Below are 22,994 nucleotides of genomic sequence, written 5' to 3' on the forward strand. Positions count from 1 at the left end.
AACAAGGAGGGCCCTTTCCTTGAGCATATAATCACACACAGAGTGAAATATCAAATAGTAGAGAAAGGCTTCTGATGAGAAACAAGAATCCGCTTATATCCCTTTCTGGTGCTTGAGATCACATGACAGCCTGCTACCTAGCAGCTCAACTGTGTTCCCGTTGGCCCACGCAGTCTATTTGCAGATGATCTAATTAATTGCCAATATTTAAAACAGCAGGTACTTTTACGTAAAAATCTTATTTTAGGCCAGTTTAAAAATAATCAAAAGATTCTCATACATCATTAATTGACCCTGGAATTAAGTAATGGCTTCCCATTCACACGATTTTGCTCATTTTGTCATAATCCCCACCAACTCCTATTTTTTTCAACACTAGACTCATCTGACAAGTTTCCATTATCTTCCCACTTCCTGATCCCTTGAATTTCTGACTTCTGTCCATGTGTTATGCTGGTATCTATTGCTTGATGAATCTTATTGAGACAGTTGACTTTCTGCCAGCTAGCTGGGGCTAGAAGTTGTTCATTTCCATGTCTTCTCAATGTACTTATGATAACCAGTTTTATTAGGTTAGCACAAAAGTAATTGTGGTTTTTGCCATTACTTTTAATGGCACAAGTAATGCCATTACTTTGATGGCCGGCACGGTGCCTCACGCCTGTAATCCCAGCACTTTGGGAGGCCGAGGTGGGTGGATCACTTGAGGTCAGGAGTTCCAGACCAGCCTGACCAACATGATGAAACCCAGTCTCCACTAAAAATACAAAATTAGTCAGGCATGGTGTTGCACGCCTGTATTCCCAGCTATTTGGGAGGCTGAGGCAGGAAAATCACTTGAACCCAGGAGGCGGAGGTTGCAGTGAACCAAGGTCGTAACATTGCACCCCAGCCTGGGCAGCAACAGCGAAACCCTATCTCAAAAAAAAAAAAAAAAAAAAAAAAAAGCAATGGCAAAAACTGCAGTTACAGCCGGGCATGGTGGCTCATGCCTGTAATCCCAGCACTTTGGGAGGCCGAGGCAGGTGGATCACCTGAGGTCAGGAGTTTGAGACCACCCTGGTCAACATGGTGAAACCTCGTCTCTACTAAAAATACAAAATTAGCCAGGCATGGTGGTGGGCTCCTGTAATCCCAGCTACTTGGGAGGCTGAGTCAGGAGAATTGTTTGAACCCGGGAGGCAGAGGTTGCAGTGAGCTGAGATCACACCATTGCACTCCAGCCTGAGCGACAAGAGCAAGACTCCATCTCAAAAAAAAAAAAAAAATGCGGTTCTTTTTGTGCCAACCTGATAGTTGATGTAACCTTTATTTCCCGTTCTATCACATAGAGGCAGCTCCCTTGGAGCTCTCAGCTTTCAAGATGTGTTAGTCTATTCTTGCATTACCGTGAAAAAATACCTGAGGCTGAGTTGGGCGGATCACCTGAGGTTGGAAGTTCAAGACCAGCCTGACCAACACGGAGAAACCCTGTCTCTACTAAAAATATAAAATTAACCGGGCGTGGTGGCACATGCCTGTAATCCCAGTTACTCAGGAGACTGAGGCAGGAGAATCGCTTGGGAGGAAGGCTGCAGTGAGCCGAGATAGCACCACGGCACTCCAGCCTGGGCAACGAGAGTGAAACTCCATCTCAAAGAAAAAAAAGAGAAATACCTGAGGCTGGGTAATTCGTAAAGAAAAGAAGTTTCATCGGCTCACAGTTCTGCAGGCTTTACAAGCAGCATGGTGCCGGCTTCTGGCGAGGCCTCAGGAAGCTTATAATTATGGTGGAAGGCAATGGGGAGTCAGCATGTCATATGGCAAGAACCGGAGCAAGAGAGGGAAGAGGGAGGTCCCAGACTCTCTTAAACAACCAGATCTCCTCGGAACTAACTGAGCAAGAACTCATTTACCAGCAAGGGAATGATGCTCAACCATTCATGAAAGACCTGCCCCCATGAGCCAATCACCTCCCACCAGGCCCCACCTCCAACACTGGGAATCACATTTCAACCTGAGATTTGGAGGGGACAGAGATCCAAACCATATCACAAGATGACTATCTTACCCTGCCTTCAGCTCCCTTCCTTCTACTTCTCAACTTTTGTTATTACTGCTTATCATTACTTTTGCTTTGTAATCACCAAAACTGAAAATACATTCTCTTCTGTAACCAAAATTAAGTGACCCATGCTCTGTCCATAGACTGATCTGCAAAGTTAAAAAAGCAACAATTCCATTTCTATTCTGTGAACGTGTCTATATTGTTCATAACAGACCTAGAATTACATTTTCTTTTTTTTACACAATCTCTTCACCCCCCACTCCCCAGAGTGTCTACTTTTCTTTATTCTCTCTTTCTCTTGCATTAGATCCTTTTGCATAGCATCCATTATTTTTTAACTCTCCATTCAATTAAGTATTCTTTGTTTCTCCTTCTTTGCTGCCACAACCTTTCTCTCTCTTATTCTGCTACGGCTCATTCTCAAAGAACGTTCTCAGAAATGTTAATGAAGAGGCAAATTTTCTGCATTGTTATAGTCTAGAAATGTCTTCGTTTTATTCATAAACTGAACAGTTTTGCAAAGTATTGAATTCTGAGTTGCTAATTTTTTGTGCATAGAACACTGAATTTTGTTGTTGTTGGTTTGTGTGTTTTTTTTTCGAGACAGAGTTTCATTCTTGTTGCCCAGGCTGGAGTGCAATGGCACACTCTCTGCTCACTGCAACCTCCGCCTCCCAGGTTCAAGCAATTCTCCTGCCTCAGTCTCCCAAGTAACTGGGATTACAGGCGTGTGCCCCCGTAACTGGCTAATTTTGTATTTTTAGTAGAGACAAGGTTTTTCCTTGTTAGTCAGCCTGGTCTCGAACTCCCGACCTCAGGTGATCTGCCCACCTCGGCCTCCCAAAGTGCTGGGATTACAGGCGTGAGCCACCACACCCTGCCAGAACACTGAATGTTTTATGCTTTTGTCTGGTGAGAAGTCTCATGGGCAGTCAAGGTCCTGTTCTTTTGTGGATGCACTGTTTTCCCCCTTTCTTTGAAGTCTTCTAATCTTTTCTTTTTGGTTCTTGGTGTGTGAAACTTTACACTGATGTGCTTAGCTGTCGTTCTTTTTTTATATTGTGTTTGGCATGTAAAGATTTATTTTCTTCAGCTCTAGAAAATTATTTTGTATTATTTATTTGGTAAATTCCCTTCTGTTTACTGTTTACTCTTATTTTCTGAAATGCATCTCTGTCAGACGTTGGACCTCCTACATCGGTCCTCTGTGTTCTCCCATCTTTTTGTTGCTGTTTGTTTTCTTGTACTTTTTAGGAAATTTCCTCAAATTCATCTTTTAACCTTTCCCTTTATTTTGTTATTTTTTATGTTCACAACAATAGTGATTTCCACAAGAGTTTTTTTGTTGTTGTTGTTATTCTCTCTTCCTTTTAATAACGTCCTGTTCTTGTTTTGTGGATGAGTCATCTTGAATCTCTCCGAGAAACTGTGAAAGTTTTAACTTTGTTGTTGTAGTTGCTGTTTTTATTGTTACCAAAATTCTGCCTCTTTTTCCTAGGTCATTTTTTTCATCTTGTTTAACTTAATCTAAGCCTGCATTAAATTTCTTCTTGTCCTTTCATGTTTACAAGAGTAGTGATCAAAAGCTAATTCTAGGTCTGCAGGCAAGGGCAGAGCTGGTTGACTGGTAGAGTTTGTTTTCAAGATCTGATGAGTTATGCCAGGATGTGGCACCCTTATTTTCTGCCTCTATTGACTTTCTTACGCGGTGACATAGGTGACTGGTGGCATTGTAGACTGTGCATGTGGATGGAGATTTGAGGGCAAGAGTCAATAGGCTTCCAGTTAATCCTCCTATTTTCATCTTCCCCTTTAGTCACACCTGACATTTCTGAGATCTCCAGTTTGTATAGGGCTCTGTGGGCTGATCAGTTTCCACTTTGGTGAGCAACAGCTAACTCTAAGTTGTTGTGTCCTCTGCCCTGCTCCAGCGGTCTCCATTCCTTCATCAGTGTGGTCCTCCATAAATCTGTTGGACTCCCTCACCCTCCAAATGGCCCTCACCCTCCAAATGGCCCTCACCCATTTGCTTGGTGTAATGGGCTTATGACTGTTTTAATTGCTTCATAATCATTTTAGAGAAGTCTTGGGAAGTATAGGAGGTAAATGAGCATGGCCAGTCTGCCATCCTTAATTGGATGGCTCACCACCTGCTTTTTAAACTGCTTGGATGTTTAAACTTGGCCCTACATTGATTTCTCTTGTGTCTTAGTAATGATCAACAAAGCAGCCTGAACCCCAGTTATTGCACAGACCTGAGATGTATTTGGAGGTATCTGCTGTGTGTCCCTGTATCCTTGTGCATAAAAATATGTACTCAGAGGACAATAAAAGCTACATGCTTCAATTTTAAATTCTTAACACATTTTTTAAAACTTGAAATTGTGTCTTTTTTATATTCTCATACATTGTGTTAATGGAAGAGACTAGATGAGGTTAAGTAAAAATTACCTTGTACTCTAGGACCTTAGAGCCAGTGGAGGACTTAGATTCCAGACAACCCAGCCCCAGACTAGCTGCAACAGGTACTGGCAGTGGTCCTCCCTGGCCCACATGGGTTGCTGTTGACCTTTTTCATGCTAACCCCAGTTTTGATGTGTTCTTGCTTCTAATAGCAGCACCTGCACCATTTTGTCAGGCTGCTGGAACCCATTTTTCTCCAACTCAAGCAGAGGCAGAATTTATGCACCCTTCCCCCATCCACATCCCTCACACCTTGTAGCTTTCAATACCTCGATTGATGACCGCGGTGGTGGGGTATGAAGCTCAGCTCTCTCATCTTGGGGCAGGACATCTCTGGATGTCCACTCCACCCTCCCACTGCAGGATCAAGATGAAGTCCACGCTAGGACCCTGCCTGAGATCTTCCCCGAATGTGCCTTCATTTCCCTCTCTGCCCTGCTTTCTCTGGTCCCTTAGGAATGCCCCCGCAGAGTGCTTCCTTCAGAACCAACTCCATGTGAACCCTCATCTAAGGAGCACTGGCAGTGACATGGGCTAAAATGACTGATGGTCCTTGTGTTCCTTCCTAAACAGCACCTTAATGAAAACCTGGCAAAGCTCACAGCCAGGTTTGAGAAAGCAACAGCAGACAAACTCAAATGTCAGCAAGAAGCCGAAGTGACCGCAAGCACCATCTCCCTCGCCAACCGCCTGGTGAGTGTAAGGCACAGCAGCCCGAGCTGTAATTATATGAGCAGGCTTGTCAAGTGCCGCGGAGGTGCAAGATAGATGAGCACAGCACAGCAGCGCTTTGACTTGGAGGGAAGTATTAAAATGTGCTGAAATGCAGGAATTGAGTCCTGAGGAAAATGTGAATGCATAAACCCTGATCTGGTCAAAGGAGTTTTCTTATAGACATGGTTGGGAGGATGGGAGCACTGGATCTGTCAGGCAGCTCATGCAAAATGTGAACACGCTTATATTCATGTGTATTGACCAGAGGAAACATTACAAAACAAAGCTAGCATTTTATAGGCAAACTGTGATGTTCCTTTCTATGTAACATTTCATTATAAGGGTGTGGCCAAGATTAGGAACTAAGATAGAAACAGAAAAGAATGAGACCTGTTGACCCTGAGTATTTCAGAAAACACACACACACATATACACACATGCTCCAACCTTCCTGGGAAATCAAATCTGCAGGTCAGGGCAGCGGTGCTTGTGTTATGAGTGTTTGTTTCTGCATAATAAATTACTCCAAAACTTAGTGGTTTTGCACAATAACCATTTCACAATATCTCACAACTTTGTTGAGGGCAGGGCTCAGCTGGCCAGGTTTTCTGCTGCATATGGTCATGACTGGGGTCACTCGGTCCATTCAGCTAGTGGCTGGGCTAGAGGCCCCAAGACAACTTCCTTCATATGCTGAGCATCTTGGCAGGGATGGTTGGAAGGGAGGATGCAGCTGGGCCTCTCTCCCTTCCTATGGAGCCTCAGGGCCTCTCCACACACTCTCTCTAGCAGGGTAGTCAGACGTCTTGCATAGTAACTCAGGACATCAAGGGCAAGTGTCCCAAGAGGCAGGAAGTGGAAAGTCCCAATATCTGAAGACTTGGGAGTGAAAACTGGCACAATAGCACTTCCACTGTACTCTATAGGTCAAAGCAGTCACAGATTAAAGGGCAGAGAGCACAGACAGCAACTCTTAATGACAAGAATGTCAAAGAATTTGCAGCCTTTTTAAATCCCCCAAGGCTTGTATTTCTCATCCCGTATATCAGCTAAGACTCTGAAAAGCAGAGTCAATTGGATGTGATTTCTTTTCAAGCTAGAGACTTTACAGCACCCTCCTCACTAGTGGAGGGAAGTACAGTCCACACCTCTTTACATTTATTCCAGCCACCATTGAATTACACAGCAGAGCCAGATGTTTTAATCTGGGGAGCAGTGAGTCATAGCCATCACTGAACAGAGCTGTGATGTAATGAAGACCAGCCATACCCAAATGTGTGTCTGTGCAGTTGTCACTGGACCAGCTTCTGTGTGGCTTTGAGATGGTCAGTTTAGCTGAACAGTTCAGTGTAGAGACAGCAACTCTTGCCAGTGTGCAAGAAGTCCTCCAGATCTCCTAGCTGGCCTGCCTTCCATTCAGCTCCCTGCTGGGTTTCCGAACTTAGCGCAGCCTTCTCTGCCTGGCTAGCGCACTTTCTGAGTCAGTGCTCCTGGGAGGCAGTGTGGCACTCTGCTCTAGAAGTCAGGATGTTCAGGCTCTGAAGTCACCCCTGTCTCTACCAACCTAGAGATTCTGGTCAGCTACTTGGACTTTCTGGCCTTTGTGGAATCTGAAAACATGCATGGGAATGATTGGGTTGGCAAATCTCTAAGATCTGTCCAGGCTCTGATGTTCTATGATGTTATCATTCAAAGAAAAAATAAAGGGTGAGTCCTAACACAGAAGCAAAGCTCCGCCATACCACTAACAGTCGTCTGTAGAAAGGATGACTCTTCTCGCAGGGAGACTATACCAACCCAAAGAGAGCTAGGGGGTCAGGACTTTGTACACACCTATGACCTTACCATGCTTCTCTGTGTCTCAGTTAGCACATCTGTCTCCTCGCCCGCTGTGAATTATTTATGGTGCATGGACTTGATTTTGTTTATGTTCATTTCCCCATCATTTGGAAAGGAGAAAGAAGTGGCTAATTTTCTAACATGTTCCACAGACCAGGTATTGTGCTAAATAATAATCATACATGATTATATTTCATCCTCTCAACAACCCTTTGATTGAGTGGTATCAGTCTCCACACATAAAGCAGAGTCAAAGCTGTCATCTTTCTATGGCTCATACGATGCATGACACAGAATGGGGCTTGTGTACTGAAAGCTTTGCTGCAGGCAGCACAAATCCCCATTGATGGAAAGGGCCATATAAGTGATGTTCTGCCTCTTCCCGCTATGAAGCATGCAGTGGGTGCTCTCCATGATGGAATCGTGACTCTATGACCTGCTGTGTAATACGCCTCCTCTCCTCTCTGGCTTTTGAAATGGTAGGTTGGAGGACTCGCTTCTGAAAACGTGAGGTGGGCAGAAGCCGTGCAGAACTTCAAACAGCAGGAAAGGATGTTATGTGGAGACATTTTACTGATAACGGCTTTCATTTCCTACCTTGGCTTCTTCACAAAGAAATATCGGCAGAGCCTCCTGGATGGGACTTGGAGGCCCTACCTGAGCCAGCTGAAAGTACGTATGGCCTGAATTTCTCCTGACCACATCAGCCTCTGGGCACTAATGGGAAGACGTCACGGTCATAATTCACATCCTCTGGTGTCCTCCTGCACACTCACCCCCACCACCCTCTGAGCACCAGGTGTGAAACCTCCATACCCGTGTCCTTCCACACTGCCTTGCATTGCTGCCCACTGCCCTCCAGACCACCCGGGGGCAGCACGTCTCCTCTGAATGCAGTCCTCCATGGGAACACTAGTCCTCTTCCCTGCAGGCTGTCTCCTAGCAATCCTTAAAGCTGTGAAACCTGGGAGATAGAAAAAAAAAAAAAAATTTCGTCTCTGATCTCCCCACTCCAGGGTCAAACTTCATAGGAGCAGTCAGGGAAGGTTCCCTTTCCCAGATCCTACCTTGCACCTTGTTACTGGGCCCCAAAGCTACACAGCTTGTGCCAATGACTCACGGATATCTTTTGTTCTGCTTCCATCCTGCATGATCCCTTGAACAGCTGCTCACATGCTTCTTATGTGGGCTGTGCAGCTTGTCCTTTTCGTGTGGCTAGGTGGATGTTACTCCCAACCCATCCCTTTACATCACCCGCCCCCCACTCCCTGAAACGTAACGAAGTGGAGAAATACTGGTTTCCTATTAAAGGGGATTCAAAGTTGTACCTGGACCCGAGCATCAGAAGTCCTAATACTTTCTTGGCACTTTCACATCACTCATAGCAAGCCACAAAGACTCCCTATGTATTTAGCATGTCCTAGCACTCCACTATACAGGGGGCACACAAAACGTTCAGGACCGGGATACTTTTGGCAAGTTCACAGTCCACTTGAGGAGATTAGAATCATAAAAGTCAGCTAGGGTGAAAGTCAGCCCCAAATTTCACAATATAAGGTAAAAGCTGCATTCCAAATCTATTTGTAAGTAGAACCTTCGAACAAAAACTCTTTCTATCTTGATGATTGTTTTCTCAGATCAGCTCATAAAACCCTGCTCACCTGACAATTAGTGGAACAGTCGTTTCAAAATGTTACAGTGCTAGCAAATAAAAAATAAAGCAGTTATTTTACTCATCCTAAACACTTTCGGAAAAAGGAAATTGTTGAGGGAACCATTATTAACTGAGTGAATGAAGATGAAGAGCTTAGTAGCAGCTTAGTGAGGATTTTTCTGGCTTTGTTTGGGTTCTTAAGCTTTCTTGTGTCATGGATGTCTTTGGCAGTCTGGTGAGGCCTACGGATTCCTTCTCGGAATAATGTTTTTGAGCACGTCAAATAGAATGCATGAGATTACAAAGGGAAAAAATATATTGGAACACATTTCTGGTCCCAGATAAGATTCCCCAAGGGGCAGATCTCCCTTCAGAGGTTTGCTGGATACTGTAGTACCGGCCATTTGTGCCCTTGATAGATACAATTAAGAGGATGGGAGATGGTTTGGAGAGGTTTCCTTGGGATAACTGGGCAAAACAAACTTCAGAGAGGAGTGAGGTGAAGGGGTTAAAAGGGTATTTGTCTAAACCTCGAAAGCATTATGCTAAGTGAAAGTAGCCAGACACAAAAGGTCACACACTGTAGGATTCATTTATAGTAAAATATCCAGAAGAAGAAAATCCAAGGGGACAGAAAACATATTCATAGTTTCCACGAGCTAGGGGTAGAGGGAAATCAGGGACGCTGTTGAATGAGTATGGGATATGGGGGAGATGAAATGTTTTGGAAGTAGAGCTGATGGCTGCATAATGTTATGAATAGACTAAATGCCACTGAATTGTGCACTTTAAAATGGTTAATTTATTTTGTATGAATGTTACCTTAATTTAAAAATATATACAGGAGTCATCAATGAAAAAGATTGCTTGTAAAAAAATTAAGTGAGCCCGGCACAGTGGGGTCACGCCTGTAATCCCAATACTTTGGGAGGCCAAGGCGGGGTGGATCGCCTGAGGTCAGGAGTTCGAGACCAGCCTGTCCAACACAGTGAAACCTCGTCTCTACTAAAAACACAAAAATTAGCTTGGTGCGGTGCTGGGCACCTGTAATCCCAGCTACCTGGGAGGCTGAGGCAGGAGAATCGCTTGAACCCGGGAGATGGAGTTTTCAGGGAGCTGAGATCACGCCACTGCACTCCAGCCTGTGTGACGGAGCGAAACTCCAAACTCCATCTCAAAAAAAAAAAAAAAAAAAAAAGAATTCAGAGAGCAGAAAAGGGCTAATAGAGAAGAAAAGGAAGTGTCTAGGGCACATACAGGAGCCCTGAAGGGGCATAAGAGAGGCCACAGGCAAGTTCTTAGACTGAAAATACTCACCAGCTTCCCACAGGCACCAGCAGGCAGGTTTGCAAGAAAGAGTCCTGCAGGTGAATGGGGTGTTTGGGGAAGAGGAAAAGAAAACCCATCCAGCCTCTTGCAAGCTGGTGAAACAGATGAGCAGAAAGAGTGGTTTGTGCCGGCTGGTACAGACAGGAGCAAACCCACTAGGCATGGGACCTGGTTGGTTCATGGAACATGCACAAGAAACACAGACATATAGCAGAGAAATAACATTGTTAACATGGGTGAGAGTGTGTAGGACGTCATAGATTAAAATACAGATAATCTAGTAGAAACTTGATCTGGGTAAAAATACCAAAAAACAAAGAATCATTCACACGAGCTGAATTTCTGCAGTTGTTCATCTGTGGAGAGAAAAAAAAAACAAAAAACTCATCAGGACTTTAATAGAACCTGCTTCCAGAAATAATCACACAGCCAGAAAAGCATTCTTCAGTGGGATGTTGATCTTGCTTTTAAAGGAGTTGTGTCATTTGGTGAGTAACCATGTATTCAACCCAACTGAGAATGTCTGCTTCTGTTCTGAGAGTGGGTTGGCGTTTCTTCTTCACCAGACTCCCGTTCCTGTCACCCCAACCCTGGATCCCCTGAGGATGCTGATGGACGATGCTGACGTGGCTGCCTGGCAGAACGAGGGCCTCCCAGCCGACCGCATGTCCGTGGAGAACGCCACCATCCTCCTCAACTGTGAGCGCTGGCCACTCATGGTTGACCCTCAGCTACAAGGCATCAAATGGATCAAGAATAAATACGGTGAAGATCTCCAGGTCACGCAGATTGGCCAGAAAGGGTAAGTGGTTGAGCACCAAAGTTCCCACTTCAGCCATTTGTGCAGGACAATGTATAGATCATGGGCAGATTTTAAGCCACAGTGAATGGTTTGTACACACCTGGTCTCTCCATCAGGCGTCTCATGTTTCTCCTCCCATTTTAGCAATCATCTCAATGAAGGATGCCTGGGTACTAAGTCTTTGCTTTTCATCCACATGAGAAATTATGTACCACAACCTCTTGACCCATTCTGGGGTCCTTTCTTCACCATCTCTGGAGCTCATCCTCTCATTGTCCCTTAAACATTTCCTCCCCAAACTTCACATCCCATTGTCACGTAGCTCTGTGCTTTATAGTCTTCCTCACCTAGCCAAAAGTTGCCTCCCTTATCTCTCCTCTACCCATTATTTCTACCTCTGCCCTAGAACCACATAGAACGAACAAAACTGTCCTCCTGAGGCACAACTTGACATTTCAGTAGGTCGCGTGGAGCAGTTGAGTTAGTTATAAAACCTTGAGAGCCCTTGGTACCTGCCATGTGGCTTTGTACTTACCTGTGGGAAAGTTACCACGTGAAGGGACTTGAACGGCACAGAGAATGTCTGGCCAGCACCCACCAGGCTTCAGTGGCTTGGGACTCGGCATCCCTCATGCCTCCCCTCATTTTAGCCTTGTGGTTTCAGTACTCATCCTGTTCTGTGTCATCAGGACACCTGGGGTAACAGGATGGGGCAATGGGGAAGAGGCAGTGAGGCAGACATCATTCGTTAGGAAGTTGATATGCGTTAGTCTTCGTGTTAGGGGTTTTATCTCAAATGCTGTCCTTAATCCACATAGTTAATAAGGTAAGTAACCAATTGGTTAATAACCAGTAAGGTTATTGGTTCCATTTCACATCCGAGGAAGCAGAGGTTCACAGAAGTAAAGTAATTTCCCCGGGGAGTATGCCATTTTAAAAGTGATGGAAATTTTGCACTTGTGTTTATAGCAGCGTTATTCATAATAGACAAAAGGTGAAGGGAACCCAGGTGTTCACTGACAGAAAAATGGATAAACAAAATGTGATGTACACATGCAACAGAATATTATTGTCTTAAAAGGAAAACAGTTCTTAAAAGAGTATAATTAGATTGTGATACAAAGGAGAAATGCTTGAGGACATGGAGACCCCGTTTTCCATAACGTGATTATCATGCATCCCTGTATCAAAATAGCTTATGTACCCCATAAATATATGCACCCATGTACCCACAAAAATTAAAAGTAAAAAAGTTTTCAAAGAAAAAAATTTAAATAAAATTGAAGTTAAAAAAAAGAAAGGGAAAACAATTCTGACACATGCCACAACATGGATGAATCTTTAAAGTGTTATGCAGAGTAAAATAAGCCGGTGACAAAAAAACAAATGTGGTATGATTCCTCTCATCCAAGGTAAACAGGGTAGTCAAATTCATTGAGACAGAAAGTAGAATGGCGTTTGCTAGGAAGTGGGAGGGAGAGGGGAACAGAGAATTAGGGTTTCACAGGTACAGAGTTTCAGGTTTTGTTTCGTTTTTGTTTGTTTGTTTGTTTTTGAGACGGAGTCTCACTCTGTCACCCAGGCTGGTGTGCAGTGGTGCGATCTCAGCTCACTGCAACCTCAGCCTCCCAGGTTCAAGCAAGTGATTCTCCTGGTTCAGCTTCCTGAGTAGCTGGGACTGTAGGCGCCCACCACCACAGCCGGCTAATTTTTTTTTTTTTTTTTTTTTTTTTTTTTTTTTTTTTTTTTTTTTTTTTGTATTTTTGGTAGAAACGGGGTTTCACTATGTTGGCCAGGCTGGTCTCGAACTTCTGATCTTGTGATCTGCCCGCCTCAGCCTCCCAAAGAGCTGGGATTACAGGCGTGTGCCACCACGCCCAGCCAGTTTCGGTTTCGCAAGAACAGTTCTGTGAATGGATGATGGTGATGGATGCACAACAGTGTACTTAAAGCCATGGAACTGTACACATGAAGATGACGCACATTATACGTTATGTATATTTTACCACAATTTAAATATATTAATTAATAAATTTGTTTAAAAAGTAATGGAGGCGGCCGGGCGCGGTGGCTCACGCCTGTAATCCCAGCACTTTGGGAGGCCGAGGCGGGCGGATCACGAGGTCAGAAGATCGAGACCATCCTGGCGAACACGGTGAAACCCCGTCTCTACTAAAAATGCAAAAAAATTAGCCATGCGTGGCGGCGGGCGCCTGTAGTCCCAGCTACTCGGGAGGCTGGGGCAGGAGAATGGCGTGAACCGGGAGGCGGAGCTTGCAGTGAGCCGAGATCGCGCCACTGCACTCCAGCCTGGGCGACAGAGTGAGACTCCGTCTCAAAAAAAAAGTAATAGAGGCAGCTGGGCACAGTGGCTCAAGCCTGTAATCCTAGCACTTTGGGAGGCCGAGGCGGGCAGATCGCTTGAGGTCAGGAATTCAAGACCAGCCTGGCTAACATGGTGAAACCCTGTCTCTACTAAAAATACAAGAATTAGCTGGGCGCGGTGGCAGGTGCTTGCAGTCCCAGCTACTCGGGAAGCTGAGGCAGGAGAATCGCTTGAACCCAGGAGGCGGAGGTTGCAGTGAGCCAAGATCATGCCATTGTACTCTAGCCTGGTGGACAAGAGTGGAAACTGCGTCTCAAAAAAAAAAAAAAAAAAAAAAAAAGTAATGGAGGCACTATTTGAACGCAGGTCATCCTCACTTAGAAACCTAAGATTTACCCACTCCAGCAAACAGCCACATGCTTGCACTGAGGTCCAGATCACTCAGGGTTGTTCAAATTGAACATATGATGTTAAAAATAATAGTTAACCAAACCAAATATTAAATATTACAATGCATCCATGTTATAGAGCAAACTTTGTTGAGAAGTGAATGCCAAGGCATAATGTGATATATATAGATATAGTGGCCCTATCTCGGCTCACTGCAACCTCCACCTCCTGGATTGAAGCAATTCTCCTGCCTCAGCCTCCCAAGTAGCTGGGATCACAGGCGTGTACCACTATGCCTGGCTAAATTTTGTATTTTTAGTAGAGACAGGGTTTCACCATATTGCCCAGTGGTCTCGAACTCCTGACCTCAGGTGATCCGCCTGCCTCAGCCTTCCAAAGTGCTGGGATTACAGCTGTGAACCACCGCTCCTGGCCAATATGATATATTTTTATTTGCATCTTCAGTCACATAGTAATCCAACCCTGGCCTTCTCCCAAAACTTTAATTAAAATATTCTTTTCCAGCTGACTAACAGTGCATTTTAGACAGGTGTATGTTCTTTTTGCTCATTGATGTGTCCCTAGTGTCTAAAACACTGCCTAATGCATTGCAGGCCTTTAATAAATATGTTCAATTAATTCTTAGTTCATGTCCATTAACTACTTTCCTGTTGAATGGTTTTCTAGATTTGTTGTATGTTATTTGAATACAAATGTTGCATTATATGTAATATGTATAGTCTTCTTTCTTCATATGAATGAAAATGTGTTCATCTCACTTGTCTTTTAATTTACTTTTGTGAGGTTTTACATACTACAGTTCATTTTATTTTAGTTTTTTTATTTGATCAGATTTGTCAGCCATTTATTCTATAAATGATGACTAGAGGAGTCTTTCCTCTCCAAGAGTTTTTAAAATGTTCACCTACATTTTTAGTCTTTAGTTTGTTGTTGTTGTTGTTTTTTAAGACAGGGTCTTACTCTGTCACCCAGGCTGGAGTACAGTGGTGAAATCATGGTTCCCTGCAGCCTCGACCTCCGGGGTTCAAGCAGTCCTTCCACCTTAGCCTCCCAAGTAGCTGGAATTACAGGCGCGCAACACCATGCCCTGCTAATTTTTGTATTTTTGTAGAGAGGGTGTCTCACTCTATTACCCAGGCTGGTCTCAAACTCCTGGCCTCAAGCAATCATCCCACCTTGGCTTCCCAAAGTTCTGGGATTACAGGCATGAGCCACCAGGCCTGGCCCATTTTTAAGTTTTTTGAGTTTTCCTTTCTACATGGAAATGCAATCAATTTAAATATAGTTTAAGCTACTATATGTGGTACAGACTAATTTTCCAAGTGGGTAGCTATTGTTTCAATACCATCTATGAAATTGTCCATTCTTTCCTCAATTAATTAGAGATGTCATTTTACTATATATTAAATTATTTTATTAAATAGGGTCATTATTCTTTTCTATTTATCTAATACTACACCAGCTCTTATTTACTTTTATATTTAGTATCATTTATTGTGGTATTTCTCATTAAAAAGTAATATATCATCACTGTAAAGAAAAATGAGAGGGTGGGGTAGGAGTTACCATAAAAAACAAATAAAGAAATAGAAACTTCTATAATTCATCTTTCAAAAACACTGCTAACTTGTTGGTATATGCTGTCCTTTAAGCCTTCTTTCTACACATCTATATTGTTGAAATATACAAAATATTTAGTATTAGGTAATGAGTCCTTCCTCTTGTTCATTACTGGTTTTCTCCTTGCCAGCTTCACTGTATTCTTTTAGGTTAACTTTAAGATCTTTGGTTGAGTTTCATAAAGTTTTATTGTTATTCTTCATTTGAATTGTATTATATCCCTGCAGCCTCAACTTATAATTGACTGTAATTGACTTATAAATTGACTTTAAGAAAATCAACCTATTCACATATTTATTAAACTCTACATAACACTGAAAAGTTAAAAGTAACCTAGATCTTTGTTAATTGATTGATAAATTAAGTTGTATCAATATGGCCTAATACCCAGTCATTTAAAATTACCTAGAAGGCTATTTAATGACATGGTGAAATGATTACAATATATTTCATGTAAAAAAACAGGTTATAAAACAAAACCACTATATGAATCTAATACAATCAAAGCTAAACTTGACAATATAATATGTTCAAATATACACAGTATACACCAAAATGTTAAAGACAGATTATAGTTTTCATTATCTTTTTTGTATTTTATAATTTCTCCCTATTTCTAAAAGTGTATATAATCATATAAATCTCACTTTACATAGGGAGAAAATGTGGTCATTGAAAACATTCCAAATAGCTGTGCCTCCAACTGTATCACCATGTCTTAGAGGTCACACTTGTCTCATTAAATTGTCGACTCCATAGCTTGCCACAGGCTCATACTCCCGGACTCATACTTGCTTCCCCAGCTACCTTCAAGTCATAGAGCAGGCCCTGGAAGCTGGAGCTGTGGTGCTGATTGAAAACCTAGAGGAGTCCATTGATCCTGTTCTGGGACCTCTGCTTGGGAGAGAAGTCATTAAAAAAGGACGGTAAGACTCAGCTGTGTCGCTGACCCTTCGTGGGGAGCTGGTTCTTGGCCCCGGTTAGAATCATGAAGAGGTCTGCCCTTCCTGGAATGTCCTCTCTTCAGTTCATGTCGAGTAGCTCCCTGCAGCACATCCACCTTTCTTTCTTCCAGCAGAGGTCTATTCAGTGACCTTTGTCTCCTAGAGAAAGTTTCCTGGAAAAACTTTGCTTCCATCAGCCAACGTCCCAACTGACTTCGTTCTAAATGGCCACAGTGCACAATTTTGGAGAAACTTGAGAAGGAAATTGGTCAAAAAGCAGACTGACTTTTAAGTATGAGCATCTTATACAAGCCAGTCATCTGAATTCTGACAACTCGGTTCCTTGTCAATTTAATGAGTCTCTGCTAGTTTGAGTGCTGGCTCAGGATAAGGGCTTAGCAAGCATAAGGCAAAGCAGGGGGTGGTGTTGAGAGGAAAAGAGAGGAAGAAGACATGCAATGGGTTCGTATGAGGGGCAGAGTAATTACCACGAAGGAGTGCTTGACTCAGGAACCTCACCCACTGCCGGGGCCATCGTTGCCTTTGCTGTCCTCAAGTTGTGCTCATTTACTTGCTTAATCATTTTCACCCATAGATGTCATTCCCCTGTCAGCCACGAGGAAAAGTAAGCCCTATTGCTGGCCTATAAAGCACCTTTGTGGAAACTGCAAGGTGGCTCACCTTCCTCCAGACACTTCACTGCCATCTGCTGGAAATTGTTCATAATGTACTAATCTACACTGACACAACAGGCATGGCTCTTCCTAGAGGTACACAGTGTAGAACCAAACATGGCGGCCATGGGAAACCATGTATCCCCCTCGGCTCCTGTTCCCCAGATTACTGCAAAAAAGAATCCCAGGGCTCATCCTAGACATACTCAGGAGGAATCCATCTGAATATGGCAATATTGTTTGAAAAAAAAATCTGAAATTCTGACCCCAACCAAATTTTACAGGAAGGCACCTCACCTTCACGTGAGCCTTTATGTTCCAGATTCATTAAAATTGGAGACAAAGAATGTGAATACAATCCCAAGTTCCGGCTCATCCTCCACACCAAGATGGCTAATCCTCACTACCAGCCCGAGCTGCAGGCTCAGGCCACCCTGATCAACTTCACCGTGACCAGGGATGGCCTGGAGGACCAGTTGCTGGCGGCTGTGGTCAGCATGGAGAGGCCAGACCTGGAGCAGCTGAAGGTGAGGACAGGAGGGAGAAAACACTCTGCCACTAGAGCCTTCAGTGTACTCCACTCTGGGAGAGGTTGCGGAAGGGGGCTGCTTTTCCTGGGTTGAATCAGGTGGGTTCTACTAGACCCTGGAAGAGTGCCGACCCCATGTAGCAACCTGGGAACACCATACTGGGAAAAGAAGGATGGGTAAGCTGAGGAGCAGAAGCAAAAACAGTTTGAAGGACGGGCATGGTGGCTCATGCCTGTAATCCCAGCACTTTGGGAGGCCAAGGTGGACAGATCATGACGTCAGGAGTTCAAGACCAGCCTGGCTGACATGGTGAAACCCCATCTCTACTAAAAAAACAAAAACAAAAATTAGCTGGGCATGGTGGCACTAGCCTGTAGTCCCAGCTACTCAGGAAGCTGAGGCAGAAGAATCTCTTGAACCCTGGAGGCGGAGGTTGCAGTGAGCCAAGATCATGCCACTGCACTCCAGCCTGACAACAGAGCGAGATTCCTTCTCAAAAAAAAAGAAAAAAAAAATGGTTTGGAGACTGGACAGTCCTATGACCAAGAGCAGAGCCTGGCATGAACATGAGTGCCACTGATCACACAGGTCCACCTGCCAGAACTAAATGGAGTGAAATTCTACAAGGGTAACAGAAATAGGTCCAACCATTTTAGGGTCATGTCTTAGTCAGCTTGGGCTGCCTTAACAAAATACCATAGATGGGGTGGCTTAAATAACAGATGTTTGTTCTCCTATAATTCTGGAAGTCGAAAGTCTGCGATCACGTTGGTTTCTGGTGAGGCCTCTTTTCCTGCCTTGGAGGCAGTGGCCTTCTCACTGTGACCTCACGTGACCTCTTCTTTGCACATAAAGAAATAGAGAAACCTCCCTGGTATCTCTTCTTATAAGGGCACTAATCCCATCAGGCCATGGCTCCACCCTAATGACCTCATTTAACCTCAATTACCTCCTTAAAGGCCACATCTCCAATATAGTCACGTGGGGAGTTAAGGCTTCGACATAGGACTTTTAGGACAACACAATTCAATCCATAGCAGATAACATGCTTTTTGTCCTCTCTTTAAATGTGATTAGATTATATAATATGTGGGGTTGGGGGTTGGAATTCCAGTGCATGAGAGCTTGAGTTCAGGGTTCCCTGGGACTCCGCTTCCTGCAACCATTCATTCATTGAACAGATACCTTGGGAGCACCAACCCTGTAACAGGCAGGATTTGAGGTATGGAGGATTCAGCAGTGAACAAAGAAAACCATGTCCCAGCCTTCATGGAATCTACACTCTAGTGGAGGAACACAGAAAACAGCAATGTAAACAAATGAACAATGCCATTCAGATAGCGACAAGAATTTTTAAGAAAGTAAAACAGGGTAATACTGGAAAGCCAGAGGGCAAATTTGAACAGTGGTGGTCAGAAAAAGATTCTGTGAGGAGTTGGCATCTGAGCTAATTCCTAAATAATTGTAAAGCCTCTGGGCACAGAACATTCCCAGCACAGAGAACAGCAAATCCTGGTCTTAAGGCAGGATCAAGATATATGGTTTTAAGAAACAGAAGAAAGGTCAGGGTGGCTGTGGCTGGAACCTCCAACAGGAAGGTTGTTCTTCCCACGGATCCAAAGGCTGTACAAGGGCAAAGACACTACAGCTGCCTGAAGTTAGTGCTTTAGGATACGGAGCAGAAAGGGAGGATGGGATGAGATCCGCTTGGATACCGGCACCCCACTCCAGCCTCGAGGAAGGTTTTACACAGTCTAAACTGGAAGACGGATTCTGCTGACTTTTTTTTCAAAGTAAGCCATAGGAGAGTTGTTCCTTAAAGTAAATTGGTAATAGAGAGAACTCTCCAGAGAACTAAAACTGGACCCTAACCCTCTAGTCACAGAAATAAACTCCGTTTAGTGAACGCTGATAATGCAGTGTGTTGCCCATTGTGCATTAAGCACAGCACAGAAATCCTACAGCTGGGGACTGGGATTACAGAGGAGTAAAGAGGGTAAACTGGCTCAAGGCCATGTGCCCAGAATATTGTACCGTTGGGCACCAATTTTGACTCCTCTGCTTGTCTCCTGCTCATGGTCTGAAGCTCTTTGCCATTCTGCCTCCAGTTTACCATCTTTAAGGCAAGGGACTTTGGCCCTATTCAGGCATACCCTTAGAGCAGGATGCCCTGGGCATCTGCACCTGACTGTCTCTGGCTTGATATTTGCAGTCCAATCTCACAAAGCAGCAGAATGGATTCAAAATTACCCTGAAAACGTTGGAAGACAGTCTCCTCTCTCGCCTCTCCTCCGCCTCTGGGAACTTCCTGGGAGAAACAGCGCTGGTGGAAAACCTAGAGGTCACCAAGCAGACTGCTGCCGAAGTTGAGAAAAAGGTAAAACTCCTCTGGTTAGTCAGGGGAGGCAGCCTCGGCTGGAGTCCTCCTCCAATTTTCTCTCCTCTTAGACAATGAGTCTGACTTTTAGAAAAAAAAGAAGTCAAAGTCACACATGGCTTTTCTGTCTTAGCAAGGTTCTTCTAGAAAGTCTACCTAGGCAGGATTCCTGAAGTGACTACCCCATACATCTTGTATTATGTAGTTCCCACCTTCTGGAAAATACTTTTGATGTCTCAACTCCATCCACATTTGATGAACACTTAAGCCTTTGCAGGGCCTGGTATTCTGTGCAGGGAATGGTCGCACAAAATGGATACCTCAGATAGTGTGTGGAATTGCCCTGAAGCTAAGGAATTGCATTGCTGTAAAAGCTGACTGGTTTGGGCATGATGGCATCCTGACAAAACCCACCAGACCGCAGACTCTCACAAGTCTGATCTTAATGAGAAAATCTCAACGACTTCCTAGGAAACTCAGCTCTCAAAAACTGTATCATCCTGGGAAGCAATGACGCAGTGCCCTGTTGTGTGTAGCTTCCTTTATTTTACAATGTTTGGAAGGCCCTTGGTCCCCGCTGTGAGGACTAGAAGACGGGATGTGATGGGAAAGGGGCCCACCCCATGCTCTGTCCCAGCATACCACCAAACCTCCAACAAGGTCTTTTGCCATCTCAGTCCTGCGCTTCGATCCGAAGAGCATTGGAGATATTGGCTCTGAGCAGGACAGAGCATATCTGTAACAGTGTCCAGGAACAATATACCTTTGAGGGAAGATGCTTATTGCCAGATTATTGGGATTTCTCCAAATATGAAAGACTTCGTTCTAGGTAGAGACAAGGTAGGAAATATGAAAAGCAATGATGGGTAAGACAGATAAACCAGGTCATACCCACTCTGGGATGATGGACAGCTGAGGTTGGAGTGATGAGATTGAAAGGAGGAAGAGTCAACCGAATGTTGGGTCAACAGCATTCGGCTTGGTGCTTGTTTACTTGTATTTCTTCCTCAGAGGGCCAGGCCCTAAAAGCCTAGGATTATGGCAAATTTCTTGCTGTATCTCCAACTTTCATCATGGATCTTAGAATACAGTGGCCTTCAAGTAAGTATTCATGAGGCAAATAAATGAGAAAGAGAAAGAAGACAAAAAGAAAAGGAACAACAAAGGGAAAAAGAAAGCTTCATACAACCCTTGACACACAGCAGGTACTCAATAAGTGTTCATTGATCTTAAAGAAAAATATATAAAAAAAAAAAAGAGATGAAGAGGCGGGGAGAAGAGATCAGCATGCTAGATCCCATCCTCTGACCTACTCTTTCTGTGTAAGTTGGGTCTGTCTCCCCATCTCTCTTATCCAGGGCAGTGGCAGGTCTACCATAATTGCTTTACAAACTCTCATTCCCCCAACTAGAGACCAGCAGTCTGCTTGGTGATCTCTAGGTTTTCCACCAGCGCTGTTTCTCCCAGGAAGGAGAGACAGGGAAACAGACCCAACTTACACAGAGAGAGTAGGTCAGAGGATGGGATCCAACATACTGATCTCTTCTCCCCGCCTCTTCATCTCTTATTTTTTTTATCTTTTTCTTTAAAATCAATGAACACTTACTGAGTACCTGCTGTGTGCCAAGGGTTGTATGAAGCTTTCTTTTTCCTTTTGTTGTCCCTTTTCTTTTTGTCTTCTTTCTCTTTCTCATTTATTTGCCTCATGAATACTTATTGAAGGCCACTGTATTCTAAGATCCATGGTCAAAGTTGGAGATACGCAAGAAATTTGCCATAATCCTAGGCTTTTAGGGCCTGGCCCTCTGAGGAAGAAATACAAGTAAACAGGCAGTTATGAAACAGGGCTGAGGGCTGAGGTCAAGAAAGCACAGGGATCAGTGAACACACAAAAGAGAAACACTCAACCTACGTTGGGTGAGAGGGAGGAGGTGCTTCCCTTGAGTGTAACTGGACCATAGAAGAGGTGGGAACTGGAAGTGGTCACTGGCAATGAGGCACGAAAGGTGGCCTGAGTTTCCATTGTATAGGGCTGTGTAAACCATGCTGGGAAAATTGGGCTATGTCCTGATGGGCATCAAATATCATGAACCTCTTTCACATATTTTCCATCTCTGTTTCTTTCTGAGTGGCTTTTGTAACAATTTCCTGAGATTTCTCTTTTAGTTTGCTGATTTTCTTTTCAGCTCCAGTCTATTATTTAAACCAAACACTTTTTAAATTTAAATAACTATACTCTTATTTTTAGAAGTTCTAGCTAGTTCTTTTCCAGATATGCCTGTTCTTTTTCATAATGCCCATGTTTTATGCTTCCTTTTGTGTCCACTGCTCTAAAACATACATCGTTAATGGTGAGTTTTAGGTTGTTCCGTCAATCCTTCTGGGGTGTTGTTGGTTTTGTTTTTGTTTTAGAAAAGAGTCTTCTAATTGTTTCCTTTTGTAATACGCCTGCAGTTTGTAATTGTTTATTATGAGAACATCTTCAGTAAGGATCATTGCCTTTTCCTGTGGTGCTCCCACAAATTATTAGTAACTTTCCTCTATTTTGGAGCATAAGGGCAGAGCATATTGAGGTTTGCATTTAGAGGCATAGTCTACCAGAAATCCCTCTTCCTGATCCTGAAGTCTTGTTTCTTATTTTTACCTGTCTCAAGAATTTTCTGGCCGGGTGCCGTGGCTCACGCCTGTAATCCCAGCACTTTGGGAAGCCAAGGCGGGTGGATCACCTGAGGTCGGGAGTTTGAGACCAGTCTGGCCGACAATGGTGAAACCTCTTCTCTACTAAAAATACAAAAATTAGTCAGGCGTGGTGGCAGGCGCCTGTAATCCCAGCTACTGGGCAGGTTGAGGCAGGAGAATCGCTTGAACCCAGGAGGCGGAGATTGCAGTGAACCAAGATTATGCCATTGGACTCCAGCCTGGGGGACAAGAGCGAGACTTCGTCTCAAACAAACAAAAAAAAGTAATTTTCTGAAAATAGAATATTCCATTGAAAGATGTCTTTGTGAAATTACATATGAACTATTTCATAAAAATTAAGGAAAAAGAAGACTGTACTGGATTTCTACTGCTTGGTGTTCTCATTCATTTTTGAGTCATACTTTTTTTTTTTTTTTTTTGCATTTCCATGAAATCTTTCTTATTAGAGATGGAGTGTGGCGGCTTTCGTGGCTCACACTTCCCAACTGAAAGAGCTGACACCTCACCCTCCGAAAGCACTAGAAGTTTACCATCTCCTTTCTCATCCCAGTTCTAGGAAGGAAT

The 22,994-nt window shown here is 43.8% G+C and overlaps 1 protein-coding gene and 1 long non-coding RNA gene across 3 annotated transcripts in view; one reads left to right on the top strand and one right to left on the bottom strand.

The window, feature by feature from the left end:
* DNAH9 (dynein axonemal heavy chain 9) overlaps nt 1-22,994 on the top strand; it is a 374,175-nt gene that overhangs the window by 269,042 nt on the left and 82,139 nt on the right. For both annotated transcript variants that reach the window (XM_005582917.5, XM_065532787.2), the window contains 6 exons: nt 5,084-5,203; nt 7,547-7,735; nt 10,613-10,848; nt 16,009-16,131; nt 17,146-17,350; nt 19,566-19,730. In XM_005582917.5, coding sequence (XP_005582974.3) covers nt 5,084-5,203; nt 7,547-7,735; nt 10,613-10,848; nt 16,009-16,131; nt 17,146-17,350; nt 19,566-19,730 — 1,038 coding nt within the window. The remainder of the gene's footprint in view (nt 1-5,083; nt 5,204-7,546; nt 7,736-10,612; nt 10,849-16,008; nt 16,132-17,145; nt 17,351-19,565; nt 19,731-22,994) is intronic.
* LOC135967946 (uncharacterized) lies at nt 10,382-21,566 on the bottom strand. Its single transcript, XR_010582285.2, has 3 exons — nt 21,344-21,566; nt 11,384-11,542; nt 10,382-10,777 (listed from the first exon to the last, which is right to left on the bottom strand). It is a non-coding gene; the product is annotated as an uncharacterized lncRNA (long non-coding RNA).

This window comes from Macaca fascicularis, chromosome 16 (genome assembly GCF_037993035.2).
Source record: "Macaca fascicularis isolate 582-1 chromosome 16, T2T-MFA8v1.1".
Lineage (NCBI taxonomy): Eukaryota > Metazoa > Chordata > Mammalia > Primates > Cercopithecidae > Macaca > Macaca fascicularis.